This window comes from Botryllus schlosseri, chromosome 6, assembly GCF_051294905.1.
Source record: "Botryllus schlosseri isolate E-star chromosome 6, Bs_hap1, whole genome shotgun sequence".
Taxonomy (NCBI): domain Eukaryota; kingdom Metazoa; phylum Chordata; class Ascidiacea; order Stolidobranchia; family Styelidae; genus Botryllus; species Botryllus schlosseri.
The window spans coordinates 9,850,417-9,870,801 of record NC_137241.1 but is presented as its reverse complement, the minus strand read 5'-3'; the positions used below and the strand labels follow the sequence as shown (position 1 = coordinate 9,870,801).

Here is a 20,385-nt window from a genome sequence, read left to right as displayed (position 1 = left end):
CATGGTATTCGCATACTGTACACTTACAAACTTTTGTGTAAACAACTCTGATGTTTCTGTTCGTACTAGTTCTGTGTTGAACTATTTGATTATTAAGATACATGAACAACCATTCAGACAATAAAGGTATTGAGGTATCGAAACAGTTTGAAAGCGCCACCAATCATTGTACAGGTTCGTAGCATAGGAATATCGATTATTTTCGTGTACTATGAATATATCTCATATCCCTTTGGTAAGAAATGAGTTGCGTGGGGTAATCATACACAACCTACAAAAGTTAAACTTGTAGCGTTTGATTGCCTACTTTTTATCAATGTCTTTGTGATGTTAAAAGACGGCTGAGTTTACATTTACATTAAGCGGAGAAACTCAAGTAATAAAGTTTACTCGTTTGAAAAATATCGATCAATGGAGTAACAGTATCAATATGAGTGGTATATTATTTTTCGCGATATGCACCCAATCTTCTAAGCATAACTTGTCAAAAATTTATCATGTCATAGAAACGCCGGTTGTTACGAATTCGAAAGAAATGTACTTCGATTATCACGATGATGGAAATTAAGATCAACGCAGTATTTCGAAGTGGTATGTTCAACAATCACTAAATGACAAAATATCACACTGAGCATACAACTCGGTTAGGTAAACAATACAGTTACAAATCGGATGTAAGCTTGATTTACAGATTACAGTCTGATGATGTAAAGCTTAACAACTCCAGTATGTTTATTGCAAAGTATTTGACACAAACAGAATATTGAATGAAGACTTCGGTTTCATTACCAAGCGAGTGAAAATTGTTTTCTTTTGAATGGATATGATTTACCTTAAGAAAAACTATATAGACCGATTAAGCGACGCTGTTTCATATCCGTCGAGTGAGTAAAATTTCTTTGGAGTTCGGTTTAGTGGGTTAATTGTTAGGGATTCAATCACATACAAGCAACGTCTTTTAGTGACAGAGTATTGTGATGACATTTACTTTAGCGAATGACAACGGAAAAATTTTCGATTGCATTGTCGGTGTATGTGTTAGACAAATAATTCTAGTACACCTAACTATAGGATACATTTGGCAAACATCGTACAAATTGTTTCGTTGTGATGGTAACGACTTTCAGCGGCTTGGTTTCATGTCGGGAATTATTATTTGGGGGTTCAAAAACAATTTCAATCAATACTACAAATGAACAACAATGCAAAACATGTTAAGTGAATTACGGTGTAGCAAGTACTTCCTTGATATTACGATTGTTGTGCACTAGACATTTCTAACTGAATTGAATGCATCTAGCAAACATATTCCAATTTACTTTTGTAATGATCAAAGTATGTGAAATGGTGCGAACGGATTAGGTATTAATCAAGCGGCGGTATGTCAATTCACCTAATGTGATATCTTGACACCGGGTAATGTACGAAAGTGTTTCAATTCTCACCGCAGATTACGATGATAAAGTATTGTACCGGTTATTGTTCAACAAAGGAAATTTTTGTTTCATCTTTAGTCTTGGTTACTGGAGACAATTACATTTGTAAAATATTTCCTGATATCCACAATACGCTGCGTGGTTTTTACGAACACGGCTTAATCTCACCAATCAAAACATTTCACACATGTTAATCTAGTTTCACAAATCGATATTTTAATAACAATGTTTCTAAAAAGTTTGTTGGTATCGTAATAACCTTCAACACAACCCTGGTCTAATAATGTCATAATTTAATAATCAAGTCATGATCGACTATTACAAAATCTCATATGTCAAAATCAATGTGTCAATTCGTGAAAATTTTCAATATAACGCCTGCGTTCGATTGTAAGAAATGAATTCTCAACATAGGTTGGTCAGACATTCAAATCTCGTATACTCAAATGTAATATGTTAATCTCAAACCACACACCGAGTAGTATTCACTTTGGTTTATAAAATATACCGAGTAGTAATTACTTTATCTTACAGAATAGTAACGACTGTTACAGTTGAACAAAAAAGACGATTTGGCGGTATATGACTACAACCGAACTTGCTACGGATTTTAGATTGTAGCGATTGTATGTACTCGCGTAATCTTGTCTTCTTTCTGTACGGGTACTGTCTAGTTGGTTGGCCATGTTACAAACGGATTTACTTGACAAGGTTTTCATGATTGACTCTTTTGAGTATGGTGAGATGTTAAAATTTCGAGGCGTAATGCTATTTCCATTAACTCAATTGTGATAAAAAAATAACCAGACAGCTTGTTCAAGGTTTCGGCAAATAGATTGAAATGTTCCGATTTAACTCATCGCGTCGCAACTAGATCGTGGTATGCACAAGTGGTTGTCAAGTAAGAAATATTTACAACAGGTGGTATTTCATTGACTGACTCGATTGGGTGTAGTAACACATCAAAATATCGCGATAGTAATTACTGAAACCCTCTTTGACAAACGGAAAGACAGGTCGCGAATAGAGTGGTAATGTTTCATTACTTGTTTCAAATCAATGTGCGTATAATCTCGAAATGTAACTGGGTGAAAGTTGGTAGTCATGTTTGTCAAACATATTTCAATTCACACAATGTCAAAGTCCCAAATATTTCATTCTGGATTATCTGAATTTACCTTTAGTACATCCCGCGAATGGATTCCGACACCGCACTATAACATTCTTAATAATAAGGTCTCAAGGAATTTCAATCAACAATACTGGAATTTTTTGGTAATGTTAGAGTTGGCAAATGATCAGTTGTGTGTGTTTTGTTAAGCGTTTGATTTCTCAGTAATAAATACTACGATTGTATGTGCAATATAGGTCGCGCGCTGCGTAATCCTCTTGCAACCAGGCCGCGTTTCCGAATTTCAGAACCGGACGTATTTAGTGTGTCACACAGATCAAAACGCCGCCACGGACATCTGTTTTTCAAAATCGCACAGCACACTGCGCTTTAGTGAATTTCCTGTTTAGCCAATCCAAGTCTATTCACACGGGTCATCAGGATTATACAAAGACTGTTAACTCACTCAATACCTTACACATAATTCTATAAATTTCGAAGGATTTGCTGATGACTCTCACTTTACCAAACGATATGGCATCGAACAGTGTCAACAGTATGCAAGTCGGAGCAACTTCAAATTTTCACGTCGGTGTCAAATTCGTTTCATCACCCAAAAGAGGCGCCGTTAGTCAATATCTCAAAGGTATATTCATCGACGGTAATAACGAAGAGATATCTTTCACGTGTTTCAATCATGAATTGTTCGGGAACATTGAGAAAGCATTCTCCATACGAAAAAAACTCATGGTCAAATCCGGTTGGGTCCAAATTGACAAATTTACTGGAAAACCTGCTGTATTACTGGGACGGGCTTCGTCAGTAACCCTGCATGGAAAATCGAGACATACGACTGAAGAATACCCATTATTGACCTGTGAATCGGTATACGGAAATAAAGATGAATACGTCTCGATCGCCGCTACGTGTGTTTCTCGAGAGGAGAAGACGGTTAACTCTGACACCGGGAACAAGTTGAAATTAAATAGTTTTACATTGAAAGATGACACTGGAGAGGTGGTGTTGGATCAATGGACCAAAGCCTCGCTCGTATCCGGGAAGAAATATCAACTCACTCGTGTTAAAAACTGTGTCGGCAGATTGAAAATCGATCAGTTAACTAGACTTGTCGAATTGGAAGAATAGTTTGCATATTTGTTTACCACAATACAATAATTCATTTTCGCGTACAATGTTTGACCTATGTGATTCGACAACTGGGTTAGCGCGGTGTTGTTCTACTGATCGCGGTGTGAAAATTGTGCTATCGCGATGAAGTTGCGACTGTGAACAGCAGACTATTCTGTAGGTGCGAAACAGCGGTATATGGAAGGTGTGAATAATCCGATCTGAAAGTATTATTCAGGTTACGTAGGAATCAATAGCGAGGAAAGACTTGAGTTAGAACACGATCGGTCATTTGCCACGACTGAACTACGATGTCATATATAATAATTTACGATATACACATTGACAAAGGTTCATTCACATGACTATTTACTTGATACATATTCAACACCGCGCGAGAGATGCCTATACTCGAAAGTACGAATCACCGCCACGCCCATAAGAACACATGGTGAATCAGCAGAGACCCTGTAAGAATACATGACAGACGAATCACCGCCGCAGCCTATACCCGAAAATACGACTCACCATCGCCGCCTATACCTGAAAATACGACTCACCAACACGAGTATTTCAATACGAATCACCGCCGCAGCCCATACCTGAAAGTACGAGTCACCAACATGAGTTTTCAATACGAGTCATCACCGCAGCCTATGCCCGAAAGTACGACTCACCACCGCATCCATAAGAACCCATTACGAATCACGAGCGAGAGGGGGGGTCTGAAAGTACGAGTCACCAACACGAGTTTTCAATACGAGTCACCAGCGGGCCCATAAGCCACAATGGCACACCACGACCGATCATACTAACTACTAATGTCTACACCCCATAAAAACTGTGTGTGACCACCACGAAGTCACATTTTCACGTCGGAATAGATTATTAAAATTGCGTGTACCCCTTGCCCCGCCAACCGATATTATCAGGAGCCGCCACTGATATAATAATTTTCACGAGCCGCCACTGATATAATAAGAGTTCAGGTAGCAAGCAACCGACAATAAGGCCTATTTTGTTAAAGTCATGTGAAATCGTTTGCTTCACAGTCTATAATCCTAATTTCCAAGTCTTTCAGTTGGAAGTACGAAAATAACGTCATCCTTTCAATATCCGACAGTGTTCATGGATATTATGAACTCAAAAGAGAGCTCGTAATACAGACCGGAAACAGTGGTTGTTTTCGCCAATAAGTTGTGCATGACAGAAGGTGTAATCGCATAGAATAATTAGGAATGAAGCAGTGTTGTGTGTAAACTTGTCACCAATTCCACTCAGGCTCATAATCATCACTGGATTTACCCATCTTCACTTATACTCTTCTGGGTTCAATGTCCAACAACTGTAATTCAATCCATACGATAGGCAACGCACCGGAATGCCAAAGAAGAAGTTGAAGTGACTGTACTTGAAAAAAGTACCGGTACAATATTTAATGGATTTATCATCGGAATGACGGTTGCTTTTCACTATCAAATATGCTTCCCTCGATAACGGGTGAATCACTATAGATTCAGCTATCCCCTTTTCCAAATTGTTGAATTGTCAGAAGAAGATGCCGTGACTGATGACTCTACAGTTTATTCTTTTGCAACAGCTTTTGACACTGACGTCTCTTCTGCAACCTCTTTAATTGAAAACAGATCAGGCTGCGATATCACACTTGGAAAGAAATATCGGTATCGGTCATTGGAGGTAAAAAAATATCGGCCATTTTCGTGACGTCACAACATGGTGTTAGGGAGTCAGAGAAGACGTGAGGTCTTCACTGCTTGTCGGTAAATGATAAAAATAAATGGCCAAGCTGCATATAGTGCATACAGGCCGGTATGCGTGCTTGTGTGAAAACATAGTGTCCTATATGGTGTCGACACAAGCAAATCGCACGGTTCAATGAAATTGTATCACGTCACAGTTTCCATTTGGCTACAGGCAATTTGACGGTGATTTTTGACCGACTTGCCTAGCATTAAATTTGATGAATCGGGTATCAATCGAAAGCTGACGCTGTACTGCTTGCGAAAATCTAAATTTTATTCCACGCAAGGCCCTGGAACCCCCGCAATCAGCCCCAAATTATTCATTGTCGTGTAGATTGGCAGTGTGACGCAACAATGCTGTCTGGCGAAACGAGAGACTAGCTCAAGAGCAAGGATGCGGCCGAGCGGCGAGAGTGGGATCAGCTGACGTCGCGGCAATAACAATGTGCATGTGCAACCGCGCCACAGAGAAACGCTGCGCTGTTGATACGTATTCTATGCGCTTCGGTACAAGCGAGAACACACCAGCCTTTCCTTGACTTGTAAGGGTAGAACTGGGTCCACAGAATGTATTAGGGCCCTACCAATTTTCGCGCAATATCCTTCAGCTGATAGAGATATGTAGTAGTCTACATTGGATATGTCAGATTATTATGATATCCATTGCCTTAGCCCGCTTGTTGCGTAGGGCTCCAGAGACATGTCGCGCTGTTGATGACGGGTGTCGATACTTTCTATAGTCGCTTTTATGGTTAAGTAAGTATGAGCAAGGAGCATTGAGCATGAGCATACATTACAAGCTTTTATTTGATCCGTATGGGTAGGACTTGGTCCGCGAATGCAGCAGGTAAAATGTTGATTGTTGAATAAAGTTTAACAGCAGGAGTGTCGAATTAAACTGGTATCGCTGTCCGGATTCAATCCGTTACTAGAAATCTTGCGGGCCATACCTGCCAAATGATTCCAAAATGTTACCACCAAATTCATACCTTTGTTTTTCACTGGAATATATCTGATATCCAGTGGCGGCTCGTGACAATATCGGGTGGTGGGGCAAGGGCTGCAAACGACATCAACATGACGTCACAATGGCGTTTTCCAACGTAAACAAATAACTTGGTGGTACGGTAATACGAACGACAACAGTGATTTTAACGTATGTGCCGCGAGAGGTCTGCTGGTGAGCTGTGACTTGAAGTGTGGTAACTGCGTAAACGGCGTGCGGAACAAAGATTCGACACGGTTCATGTTCGCACTACACCAGACTAATTATCTGCAGAAATGGAAATGACTATAACTCGAGAGATTGCGTAAGACTAACTGGAAAGGTCAACGAGTTCGGACACATACGCAATTGTTATCTCATAGATTGGACATGTCATATTGAATCCAAAACATCATTCTGAAGAACTACGGATAGCAGCCTCGGAAATTCGGTCCCGGTACAGCATAGGAGATTTTGGCCTTGAGGCTGGAGACTGTCACACGACACATACGGCTTACGGTCTATAGCAGTGGTTCTTAACCTTGCCCCCAGCGGGCGCTGGCGATTTTGAAGGGGGCGGAAACTCTCAGGGGGCGATATGGGGGGCGCTGGGCTCAGGGGGGCGGAATGGGGGGCGCTGGAAAAAAATGGCTTCGCAGTAGATGATGTGGTGATAGGACATATCCTTAATGAGTATTCAGAGCAAATTAACACCGAAAACTTCGTTACATATAGCCTTCAAAATACATATAGGTTTAATTGTCCATGGGCGCCTAAATATGACTGACACCGAATGTTCCTGTCTAGGCAATATGAACCCCAGAAGACGAATTCCATCTGGCCGGGAAAAAATTATATGTCAGTGACGAAATACCAATCTGAAATCGTGTTCGTCTTTTAGTTTAGTACGATTGGGCGACAGGGATATTCCTGTTGGGCGATATCCCCGTTGAGCGATTCTATATTTTTTGATATTGCGGACAGGGGGTCACGAAATAACATCATGCAACGAAGTCATACCAACGGGATCGCCCGCCCGAATATGTTTAATTATTAGTAACGGGCCCTACAGTTTCCAAGAAACCTCACAATGTTCGCTTAAGTTTTGATGAGTCTGCGGCCTGCGCACACTCAACAACTCACTGCGCTGACCCTTGGACAACAGTGCGTAACGACTAAAAACAGGTAATAACTTCGGATTTGTTGTGCGCAACGTAGATTTTCTGTGCGCAGAGACCGTGTCAGCACTGCGCACGTGCTGCGCAGCTTAGAGGGAACATTGCACCTCACGCAGCTCTACCGGTAAATGTGTTTACGTGAGCAGAGAGAGGATAAAAATTAATCTCAATTTACATGCAATTCCCGATGTATTAACCAATTAAATCATTAATTAGTGAAATTTTCCGCGCTTCGCGTGACTAGGCGAGAATAGCTTCCTTAGTAAATGGACACCCAATGTAGATACCTAATAGGCTATCAGCAAATAGCCGACAGCCTAATGGGGGTCTGGGAGTGAAGTCCCCCGGAAGTTTGGTTTATCACCCGATGGGGTCCCAGGACCAACGTTTTTTCTGGGGGGGGCTGCTGACGAAGTGCTGTTACGGCCCTGATAACGAATAATTGTATCTGCGGGCACACCCGAATATGTTTTATTATTAATTACGTGCCCTTCATGTTCCTATACAACAGCTCACTCAGTGCTACTGGTAAATCTGATTACGTGAGCTGAGAGGATAAAAAGTTTATAGCGACTTATGTATGTAATTACCACCTATTCATTCATGCATTATAGAAAATTTTGGTACCTTGGGCGACCAGGCCACACAAACTTTGCTGACCATCGAAATCACGATATGGGGTTCTTGGGGGCGAAGCCCTCAGAAGTTCGGTTTATCACGCTATGGGTGCGCAAGGCAAGCGTTTTTAGGGGGGTTGACGAAGTGCTGTTACGGCCCTCCCTCTTACTCATTGTCTTTATCACATTCCTTACAGTATGAAGTTGGAGGGGGGGGGGCGCTGGAACACGATAATTTTTGAAAGGGGGCGCTGGAGGAAAAAAGGTTAAGAACCGCTGGTCTATAGTGTCTATATGTCTGCTGCAAAAATCGCCTTTGGAAAATATATTACCGAATAAATACGTGATTGAAAGCCGAAAACTTGGTACACTGTTACATGAAATCATCGAGAAGTAGCCTCATGACCGTTTTCGGTATGGTACACTGTCAAAATTAATACGAACAGACCAACATCGAATTTTGCGTAAAATTTACCGAGGAATAGGTTGATCAAGCGATCAGCTGTTAGCCGCCATCGAAAACGAAACAGCTATCGCGCTTGACAGGGGTTGTAATTGTAAGCAAATGGCCTGAAGGCCACAATTGCACGGTTAAATTGACATTGAAGAATATAAAATAAAACTAAATATTTGAATGCAAACCGAGGATGTTAGTAAACCGTTTCATGATATCATCATCTCATCAACTATCTCAGTATGGAACACAGTTAGCGTTAACACAGATACACCGGCTTTTGCGTGAAATCCGCAATGCGTTAGGTAGGCTAAGTGTCAGATCAGCGCACATCTCTACCATACTCGACCTTGATAACGAAATTGCTGCCCGAATCATTGAGTACCAACCTTGAGACTTGGCAAAGCGTTCGATACTAAAATCAAGACATACCATGCAAAAGCTCATGACGGATCTAGCTAAGGAGCATCGTTAAAATCAATGGAGACCAATACCGGCTTTGCGTAAAATATGTTTGCGATAAATGACGAGTCAGCTCTCACTCGACTTAGGAAACGAAATTACCACTAACATAGTTCAGTGACAAACTTGAAACTTGGTACAGCGTTTGATACTAACATTAAGACTCACCGTACCAAATGTCATGACCGATCTCGGTATGGAACATCGTCAAAATCAATGGACACCAATACCGGCTTTTGAGTAAAATCTGTTTGCAATACATGACGGATCAGCACACACCCAACTTCGGAAACGGAATTACTACCCTAAACTTTGAGTAGAAACCCTGAAACTTAGGACAGTGTTGAATACCACCATCACGACATGACATACCAAGTTTCAAGAATTATCATGGAGCGAAACACCATCAAAATCGACCTATACCAGCAAAGATCGACTCAACGCATATGAGGGTAACCGAGTTCAGATATAGATACGATTGTTACATCACACCTTAAGGGCAACTAGGCTATGTTGCCCCGGTTGCTCGGTAATTTTATGAATAGGAGAGAGTAAATCACCGTTTCTTTATTGTGCGCGGCTTTGAGAGAACAGACAGTGAAAGCTTGTTATGAGCGCTACCGGGGCATGCCCCGGCTAGGCATTCGCAAAGCGAAAACACGAAGAGAATTCGATTTTCGCAGAGACTTCGCTATATAGGGGCATTTACAAGCGAAAGGACAAGAAGAATACGATTTTCGCTGTGATTTCGGTGCGTCTATAAATGGTAAAGAATTGTTATTGAACAGAATTTTAGGTGGGGCAATGCCCCAGTTGCCCTATAGGACGAGCCGCCACTGCTGATATCACTATAAACGTTGACGTTGGAATTTGGTTTAGCATTTTTCAATCACCAAACAGTTTTTTTGAATGCCGGGGACCTTTTGCGTCAAAAGTAATACAGTGGTATCACAGATATTTGAATTATATTCATTCTGTAGCCTGTATTTATATTCCTAATGTAACTTACGTAAAACGGATTGGCTTAGTCATTGGCACAATCGCTCGACGCCATTGGCCATTGTTATGGTCATTGCGTTGCCGCGCTCCCATTCTTCAAAACTATCGACCTTAGACGGCTATATTTCGGAGTACTTTTATTGCCCTGTCGGGATTTGAATTCGCTGGAAATACTGGGACGTGTTGTGCACATTATAAGAACAGATCATGGGTATTGGAGAAGGCATGAAAACTAACTCCAACCACGCTTGATTTCAACTGGTAATGATACCGTCACACAGCAAGTTGCTCAGCCTCAACAATCGCAAGCTGAGCAACCATCGGTCAGGAATAGAGCACAACGTCCTGTATCTAGTCCTGCTCGAACGTCGATTAGACGTTAGCCGGTTAGAATTAGGAAGCAAACTGATTTCTATCGGCCAACATAAAGTACCCTTGTACCCTTTAACTTACAGGGAAGGACTTTTATTTTCGTTCATTTTACGTTGGTATCATTTGTTTGTTATTTGTCTAGGATTAGTAATTACCGCCAAACATTATTTCCTCGTGTTTCCGTGCTTCGTATTAATACTAGGGATGGTGTGAACGTGAGGTTCACGTTCGCGTTCTGTGTGTGAACCTCGGAGATTTTGAGGTTCGCGTTCACAACAGAACCTTCGTAGGTTCTGCACTGTGAACCTTTTTCAAATATTGCAATTTTCACTTCATTATAACATCTTTGGTTCAAATTTATTGCATTTTAACTGCCGGCCACTCTATGCATGGCGCTGGCAGCATAAACAGTCGACACTAAACGAGCATGCACCTTGACAATCTCAAAAATTTAACTTGCTTTGTTGCAAAAGTTTGCTCGAAATATCCAGCTTTTCGTTTGTGAACATTTAGTGACTCTCTGCATGACCTTGACCCGCAATCGCACAACATCAAAAGTCATATTTTGCGGCCCGCGGCTTGATTTGGAGAAATGTCGGAAGAACGCTCCGTAAACCATTTCAAAATGCCGAAATTGATTTCAGTTTAAACATATTGTTGTTGTTGTTCAAAGTAATCCATTCTACTGTGCCCAATATCACTATACCTTCGGTTCGGCATGGTAATATCGTTCTATGGAGGAATAATTTGTTGATATGAATGGGCAGGGCATATTGCTTTAGCGTGCAATGGCCCACCACTGCCAAGACCGGGAGGCTTGATAAACGACTTCGGGCTCACCAAGAGACCATGCTTTACGAGGCGATAGTTTTCCAGCAAATAAGCTACCGTGTCTATAACTAACCCCACTATCGATTCTTTAATCCCGGGACGGCAAATCTGCGGCAGTAGAAGAAAAATCATGATGCCGTCGACATTCAATTCAATCAGGATGTGTTGGCGGCTGTCAATATTATGCAAATTGAATTTACGAATTGACTCCCTAATTAATGAAATGTTTGAATTATTCTTGAAATTTTCTTCGCGCTATGCGCGTTTAAATACGAGTTGATTTTGGATTTTATTACAGCAGTGTCCTTTGTAATCTGAGTCCCACAGTACAGATGCGAACAGCAGAGAAAAATGATGCGCCCCATAAAGAAATACCAATTTTTAATGGTGTTGTCCTCATCCCGAATTAATTTTCTTTTATGGTTGGCCTGCGTTTGGGTGAATCCAATATATTTCCACTATAACGACAATTCTAATGGGATGCAAAGAAATAACTGCATGCAACATAGGGGACTAATGAGAATTGGCCCTCCCAAAGATGCACCACATCAATAACTTCTCTAAGTTTTTGAAGACACCCCCTGCATAAATTCTATTACCGGTGAATCTGATCACATGGGCCGATAAAGGAAGAATATTTGATAGTAATATGTGAAACTATACTAATATTTAATGACGAAATTAATTCCCTTATGAATATTAAAAATTTTTCGCGCTTCGCGCGACTACAGTACGGATCCCTGTCGCTCCTCACAACATGACTATATTCACGATCTCGGTGCCCATAGTTAGCAGTTATGAGTAAACGTGAGTTTAACGTGGATATTCGGCCCCAGTTTGTTCATTACCACCATGCACCGGAATGCGACCGCGGGCTACAGGATTAATCAAAATGCGGCCGTTAATAGCAGAAAGGTTGGCCACCCGTGTTTTAGTTGCTACATAGTGTTGTCAGGTATCGTGCGCAGCTCATAGTAGAAAATATAATGACATTGATGAGCATGATATTTTTTGTTGTATTTGTGTGTGTTCAATAAAATATTAACCATTTTGTGGTGGCTATGCCCATCGCCCATGTAAGAGAGCACTGCATTGTACTTACGTAGAGTTATCATGCGTGGTTGGTAAGCTGCGTTGGCTATACGTTAATCTCGATATTGAAGTCATGCGGCCCGCGGCCTCTAGGAATTTGGAAAAGTGGCCCGCGACCCATTTTGAGTTGGCGACCCCTGATATAGGCTATCACTTCATTGAAATATAGGGTTAAAATTAGCAATATGACGTCACGTGACGTCATGAGGTTCACGTTCGCGTTCACACAGAACCTTTCAAAAAGGTTCGCGTTCCCACGAACCCGAACCTTTCAGAGGTTCACACCATCCCTAATTAATACCCTTGTCTGCTACTGGTCTTTCGTTCACCTGCACTCTGGATCGTGTCGCCTGTATTAAAGTTATTCTGTTGATAATATAATGATTTCATATTGTAACAACGTCGTATGACGTACTGTTCAAACAAGATCAAGAACATAACACATTTTGTCACATGCCACCTGATTTTGTCACTTGTTTTTTAATACAACATCTTCATTTTTCATTCAGTGTTCGTGCCTTCTATTTAAAGAGCCTAGACCCCGGTGTGCGAATGATTTACTACTACTCAAAATCGTTTCGTCAACTTCCTATATTTCGATTGTATCACAGTTTTGTTGTGATATCGGATCAGAGATCGGGTTTCGAGAGATACGATTCTGGTATTGACTGGATCAACATGTTGCATGCAGAGGTTTAATGTGGGCGTTGTTGCCTCGTTGACTCACTACCTTTCAGTCCATTTTGCCTGAAAACTCTTGAGTATGCAGAGCATGAACGCTTTCACCTTCTCTGCTGATCTCAATGTCGTTGATTTGTATGTTGGACACGATTCATTTGGAGGCTCTAATTCGAAGGATTTTCGCTTCAACGCATTTGCGGTGCGACGAACGAATTAGAACGACAAATCCAACAATTAATATAACACTCGACAAGAACCGAAATTGTTTTCGTGGTATTCATTGTGTTTGTCGAATACTATGAATATTTACACCAGGCCGATATTCTTCAGTTTTATTTCGTTTTATATCGACTAATAGCACGGCCCAATTGTAGGCTTTTTGTAAGACACTGCTTACGCGGATGAGGTTGCGAAGAGCAGAGTTGGATCAATTGTAATTTGTAATTGAACTGAATGTAATAATTACATTTTTTTCATGTAATTGTAATTGTAATTGTAATTGCCGCATATATATTATGTGTAATTGTAATTGTAATTGATAAAAACTTTGCTCAGTTACAATTTCGATTACATTGGTATGGAAACCTGACAATGATCACATAAAATAATCAATCAATCATTTATTCGTCACTCCAATGAAAATCCGGTACGGACCAGGGTGACGACAAGGGGCAGCAAGGCCTTAAGGCCTTAGCAGACAGTCGCTCCCTGTAATATTTAGACCAGTGGTTCCCAACCTTTTCCGACCCATCGCCCCCTTTTCAAGGTCAACACCGATCATCGCCCCCCAAATTTTGTGCACCGATAATTGGGCATACAGACTGTAATCACCGGCGGGTTGACTAAAAAAAAAAAAAGGTCATCTTTCTCCGCTCAGAGCTGAAAATAACGTTTTTTCGCTCCGCATTGCTAGGTGGATGACTAAAAAAAAAAAAAAAAAAAAAAAGGTCAGCCGTTTTTACGCGTCATCGCCCCCCTATCGCCCCCTTCGCTATTTTCGCCCCCCGTCGCCCCCTTTGTGCATTTTCGCCCCCCTGTCGCCCACTTCGTCATTTTCGCCCCCCTAGATCGCCAAATCGCCCACGTTGGGAACCACTGATTTAGACCATAGGTCTCAAACTCAAATGTGCTAGCGGGCCAATTTTCCAGTTTTGACGACGCCGCGGGCCGCAGCATTTATAGGGGTTTTCTATGTCTTTCCAAGTAGGCCTTATTTGGCGAGAATGAATTGTCCTATTGAAAGTGAGCCGAACCAGCAGACTGACTGTAAACACACATCGTCAAAATGTGATTTACTCTTGTATCAATTTAGGCCTGGCACGAAAAGAATCATCACATTTATAACTATTTGAATAGAATTGTTGTTGTACTTGATATATATTAACTATAAGATATAGACACCATATGGGCGGACAAATGTATGATGCCATCATAAAAGCTATCGGGTTATAATTCTCAGCTACTATGAAATTTTTGAATCTAACAAATTGATAATAGAGACTGGTCTGATATCAAAACATTTTCAAGTTGAGCATTGTAATTCCAATCCAGGATTCGGGTATACTTCTGATAAGTAGATTATAAATCTCATGGCCAAATATCTTCAAATATAGGAGCAGAAAAAATATAAATATAATATAAAGATATTAATGAATGTGTCCTAGTGATTGAAATGTCGGAACGCTGAACGGCCCATTGCTGTTAAATCGTTGGAGCGTACCACTAAGTAGGGGAGATGTGGTACCGATGGATCACTGGGACCGAAAATACTTTGAAAATTCTCTATGATAATTCCATGATTACACTCCGCGCAATTTTCTACACTTGCATGCTTGCAAAATCTTTCCTCGCGTACAAAAAAATTCGACGTGCGCGAGCTAAGGGGTCTCTGAGAGATGTTTTTTGTTTTGGGGGGTGTAAACTAAATTTCGATCGACACATACATTTTTCTTTGTAACCTTCAACACGAACAAACCAGCAATCATTTTTAATGTGAAGTGTAGGGCTTGTATCAGGCTATATAATGGCAACTATTATTTTTTCAATACCTTCCTTGAGTGGAATTTTTTTCGATTCATGTATAAAATTCGTAGGGTGGGAATCGATGGTACAATAGCCAAATCAAGCAAAATAATCAATCATATTAATCATCCAACAACTGAAACATGCCTACGTAGAGAAACTCTTTATGTAATAATTGCATATGATGTTTTGTCGCTATAACGAGGTATTTGGATGTCACACTGTCGATTTTCGGGCAATATGTATGTACCGTCAAATTTATAAGTTCGAGCCTAAATCGAAACGTGATTTTATGGCAACATTTGAGTTAATATTTATTCTATTTTTTGCCAGTTGCGACCAAACATTCTTCTTTGGCTTACTGTAGCTTAGATTAAAATACTGAGCTAGAAATCTGAGTTTTTGAGAGTATGTCTCATAGGTCCCCGGGTCGTGTGCCATCGGACCCACCGGGTGGGGACCAATGGCACGGTCGAGCAACAAATTTTGAACGTCGATAAATATTTTCTGGAAAGACGGATATTCATGTATATGTGCGCGATAGGTAGAGCTTGTATCAAAGTGCTGAGCCAGCAAAAGATCTGCTGTTTTCGGCTGAACATTTCGGGGCCAGCGATCATTTTCCAATTTTTGATCCGTCGGTACCACATCTTCCCTACTATTCCCCTGATACGCGATTAATTTGTTGCGTCCATGGTTCTAACAAATTTACGGCATTCCAAGTCACTCCAAGTCCACTCGAGTCATTTTCATTTTGCCATCGAGTTAGCCCGAGTCTGAGTAATTCTAAAAAAGGTCGCGTCCAAGTCCAACTCACAAATTTCAGTCCCGAGACGTCTAAGGGTCAGGTTTTGTCATCATGAATTGGAAATGTGGCGAAAAAATCTAAAATGTCGTCACGGGCCGCACAAAATGCTCTGGCTGGCCGCGTGTTTGAGACTTCTGATTTAGACTATATTTGCATCGGTGTTCTGTGTGTGCTGCGTTATAACTAGATAATTTAGCTATGCAAAACTGTTCCCCATACTTCAGTAGCAACATAAAACTTTTTGAATTACAATATAGGCTAAACCAGTGGTTCTCAACCTGGGGGGCGTGGCCCCCTTGAACGGCGTGAAAGCATCTGATGGGGGGCGCGAAGCTCCGGTAAACTGAAATGTTTCGGCCTTGGCGCGATTCACCTCCGTTTCATTGTTATTGCTTTGTGTATAGTCCGAATTTAATATTGGCGGATTCTCTCATCAACAGTCATAACCTTCTATACCATCAAACTATCTGTAAGGATTGCTAACATTCTGGTTTCATTGTGTGATATGACGATCCGGGAGCGCGAAATATTTCACTGTCATAAAGGGGGCGTGTCTAAAAAAGTTGGAGAACCAATGGGCTAAACTACATCTTAGTATATCAAAATGAATGAACAGCAAATAAACTCTTCTGAAACCCGTGCTGAACCATTTCCTACACCACGGTTAGAGTTTCATTTTTAAATCTCTGACCAGTGCCGAGGCTTGCTGCAACAATTGCAAAAAGAAATTAAAGCTTCTAACCAAGGCTTCATCAAAACTTGATCACGCATTTGTTGACATGTTATCCCAATCTTACCACCAATCTTGGCCAAATTTACTGAGGCTTGACATTTTTGCACGCTAATGTCCATCAAATGCAATCTAACATTTTCCGAGCAAGTGAAAATGTAACTGCAAACAAAAATGTTGGAATTCGTAGTTATCAGGAAGTTTTTTCCTTTTGCATTTATTTTAGTTTTACATATCTTATCGGTATGATCCTTATCGCTGACGCCTTACACATTACATTTCATCATCCTCACTCAGCTCTGTGTAGCAGAATCGTTTGATTACATTTCATTGACTGTCCTGTAGCCTGTAATTAAACTGAATTATTGTAATTGATCCAACTCTGGCGAGGAGGAGCCTAGATTGACCTCCAAAACTTGTGTATAGGAATTTTGAAGTCGACCGTCGGTATTGCAACCGCGGATTATACCACTGCGTTATTTCGCCACTTACACGAAGCGAATAATTACAGTAGGCCTACTCAAAAATTCGACTTTTTCACCCGACTCGAATGGTTACAAATAACATCCGATCAAATTTTATGAATTCAAATCATTTCTTTCAGCCGTGGTCTGTAATTTACTTACTTCAACTCCATCACGAGGTCGTTCTACGACAATCGCCTGTCCCCAAGCCACTATACCGCGGGTATGACCTTCATCTCCACTACGCCAATCAAATCCTGGATTTTCTCGTGAACTCCAGTCGCGTAACCATTCGCCGTCTCTTTTCTTCCACTAAAATTTACAAAAAATTTTCATGACCATTTTGATTATATAAAATATGTGATAATTGGGCTGATATTCAAAGAATATATATTATGAAGTACCACGACATAAGAGTTCCATATCATATTATTCCGATTGGGTATGGTGGATGCTATTTCCATAGGGTAGCCTACACTGCATTTAAACAAATTTCATGTTAAAACGCAACTGGAGAATTGTAGTAAGTGATTCAATTTCAATAATAAATACAAAGGGAAGAGAGGTGTTCCTTTAAAATTTTAAAATAGTTCGTTGACGTATACATATAGGTGACTGTCTATCGTTTTTCAGTATAGCTCATAATGTAATCCTCAGTCGTTCTCTTTGTTGTAACTATAGGGCAAGTCTTTGCATCTTTTGTGCAACTTTTTCACAGTTTCCGTCATCCTCATATATGCTAAGAAGCTATGTAGTATGGTGTTTCCAGTTGTTTGGAGGAATCTTATATGGCAACTTTTCTCCATTTTTTCATGCAACTTTTTGCAACTTTTCCGATTTTTCATGCAACATTTTGCATTTTTTTTTTGATTTTTTCTCCAAATAATTTTTACTGGAAATATTTGGCACTATATGTAAATATTTCTTTTAGAACTTCATTCATTGCAGCATGGAATTTATTAACTCAAAGACTTTTCGTATGCCCCTTATCAAGAATTAGGGACATAATAACAAGCATCTAGAAAGATATTCAAACGATAATCAAATTGGCAAACTTTGACGTGAAAATTCAATAATAAAAATGAACGCTAGGCGAAGTTAGCTGAACAAAAGTATATAGTATGTATATTATTCGCTTGATTGTTTCACTGTCGTCTAAATTTGAGGTCCGTTCTGATTTGACGTACATTCAGGCTATTGAAAATTATATTTTCACTGGGTCAATTTGTTCAGGCTATTGATTTTGTTGATGTCGCCAACATTGAGTTTAACTACAGTGCCTCGGATATGGATCGATTCAAGTATCTCATACACTAGTAATTTCAAGGACTTTGTCTATAGTTGCAACTTTTTAGTGCAAATTATGTGAAAAATACATGCAACCTTTTTGAAAAATAAGTGCAATATTTTACGGATTTGACTGCAACAAAAACTTGCCCTAGTTATAACCGCTGCATGAATTACCGGTATCTGACTTGGTCTTACTAACATTACATAATAATGATGTCACAATATGGGTATTTGTTTGGATTCAATATTTTTCTGCGTTATTGTCACTTTAACACCTGATGAAGGAGTGGCGCTCCGAAAGCTCGTATTATAAATATAATTATTACTTTACAAGTGGACGTTAAATAAGGTGCGAAAGTAACCAAGATAGTTTCATTACCATTAAATTGCTAGTGGGTTTGCTTCTAAAACAAATGGTTGTTTAAAACACTTTGTTAAAAACATTTTTAAATGGTGTTTCAAACAAAGGCCTTTCAAGTTGTATAATTATGCCATATAATAATAATTGAGTGAATAATTTCAAAAAATCATGTTGTATGAGCCTATGGACAACGATTACCACCCGATATAGTCAAGGTATACGATACGGGGTGGTTGCAACTTTCGAAATAGTAGGTCCAACAGCTATAGTTCGTAGATATACATCATTGGTACAGAGTGGACACCGATGATGATGATGAAAAACGACCGTAGAAATGCTGCAAGACGATCTACTTCTGGTTAAAGATATTTTTGGTCCGTATATGTCAGGGCTTGGAAGCGTATTTAATCAAAGGAGATATGTTACCCTATATTTTTCATTTATGAATATGAATTCACTATCACGCCACAATTAAATATGCGTGCCGTCATGACTTAGAAAAAAGTACATCAAAAAAACAATAAAAACATGCCAAAAACGAGAACATTTTCAAAAACCTGAAAAATGAGGACAAATCTTTCTAAAGGAAGACGTATTGTAGCCATATTATATGCTGGTTATCGTGCCAACAGGAAACAGTCAAATTTTAGATTCGTCATCAAAATGTCTCAGTGATCAGAATTTGTATCGCGACCATAGGGGTCAAGAACCACTGCACTAAATGGATCGAAACACCTATTACACCAGTGGGACCAGATAGGGCAGTGGTATAATCCGCGGCAGCAACACTAATGGATTGCGGGTTCGAGTCCAACCGAGGTCAACTTCAGAATTCCTATACCTAAGTGTTGGCGATTTATCTAGGCTCCTCCTCGACACCTCATCCGCGTAAGCGGTGTCTTACAACAAGCCTAGAAGTGAGCCGTGCTGTAAGTCGGCAGTTACGGAATGAAGTTGAATAATATCGGCCGGGTGTAAGTGACCATAGTAGTCGACAAACACCATCAATACCACAAAACAAACAAACCTATTACAGCAGATCATTGTTTGGTAGATGTAATATATCTCTTACCCCTTTGATCCGAAAATAATGCAGAAACAGGTTTAAAAGAAAAGACTTTCCCAATCGCACCGCTCCAGCAATAGAAATTATTGCTATTTGTTTGTTCTTCAATGCTTCCGATTCAAAAAGCGTTTCAAGGTTGTCTCTTCTGAACATCAGTTTTCCGTCAACGTCTTCTAATAATGGAATAGGATGTTCGTTTCCAATGTTTTGCAATGACATGTTTATTTTCTGCTCGATAATAACCTGTCAAATTATGACATTTTCGGAATAGCCACATATTATAATGTCGCATAACCAGCAGGGGTTGGCAACCTGCGGCCGTAAAAGGAAATTTGTGCGGCTGTCGACACGTAATTAAATTAGTATGTGTGGGGGTGAAAATTGACTCCTAAATTTTCGAGAGACTATAATAAATCTTGCAATTTTCTTCTCGCTGCGCGCTATTCAATGTGACTTTGGACCTCATGAAGACAGATGTATATATATTATATATATCGATGTCACCAAGCTGTTAGGAAGGCAGCGATCAAGACAA

At 40.2% G+C, this 20,385-nt stretch overlaps 1 protein-coding gene across 1 annotated transcript in view; it reads right to left on the bottom strand.

The window, feature by feature from the left end:
* LOC145441647 (atlastin-1-like) overlaps positions 1-20,090 on the bottom strand; it is a 49,457-nt gene extending 29,367 nt beyond the window's left edge. The window contains exons 1-2 of the mRNA XM_080319557.1: positions 19,857-20,090; positions 17,296-17,445 (exon numbers count right to left, since the gene is read on the bottom strand). Coding sequence (XP_080175683.1) covers positions 17,296-17,445; positions 19,857-20,069 — 363 coding nt within the window. The 5' untranslated portion in view covers positions 20,070-20,090. The remainder of the gene's footprint in view (positions 1-17,295; positions 17,446-19,856) is intronic.
* Positions 20,091-20,385: the final 295 nt, after the last annotated feature.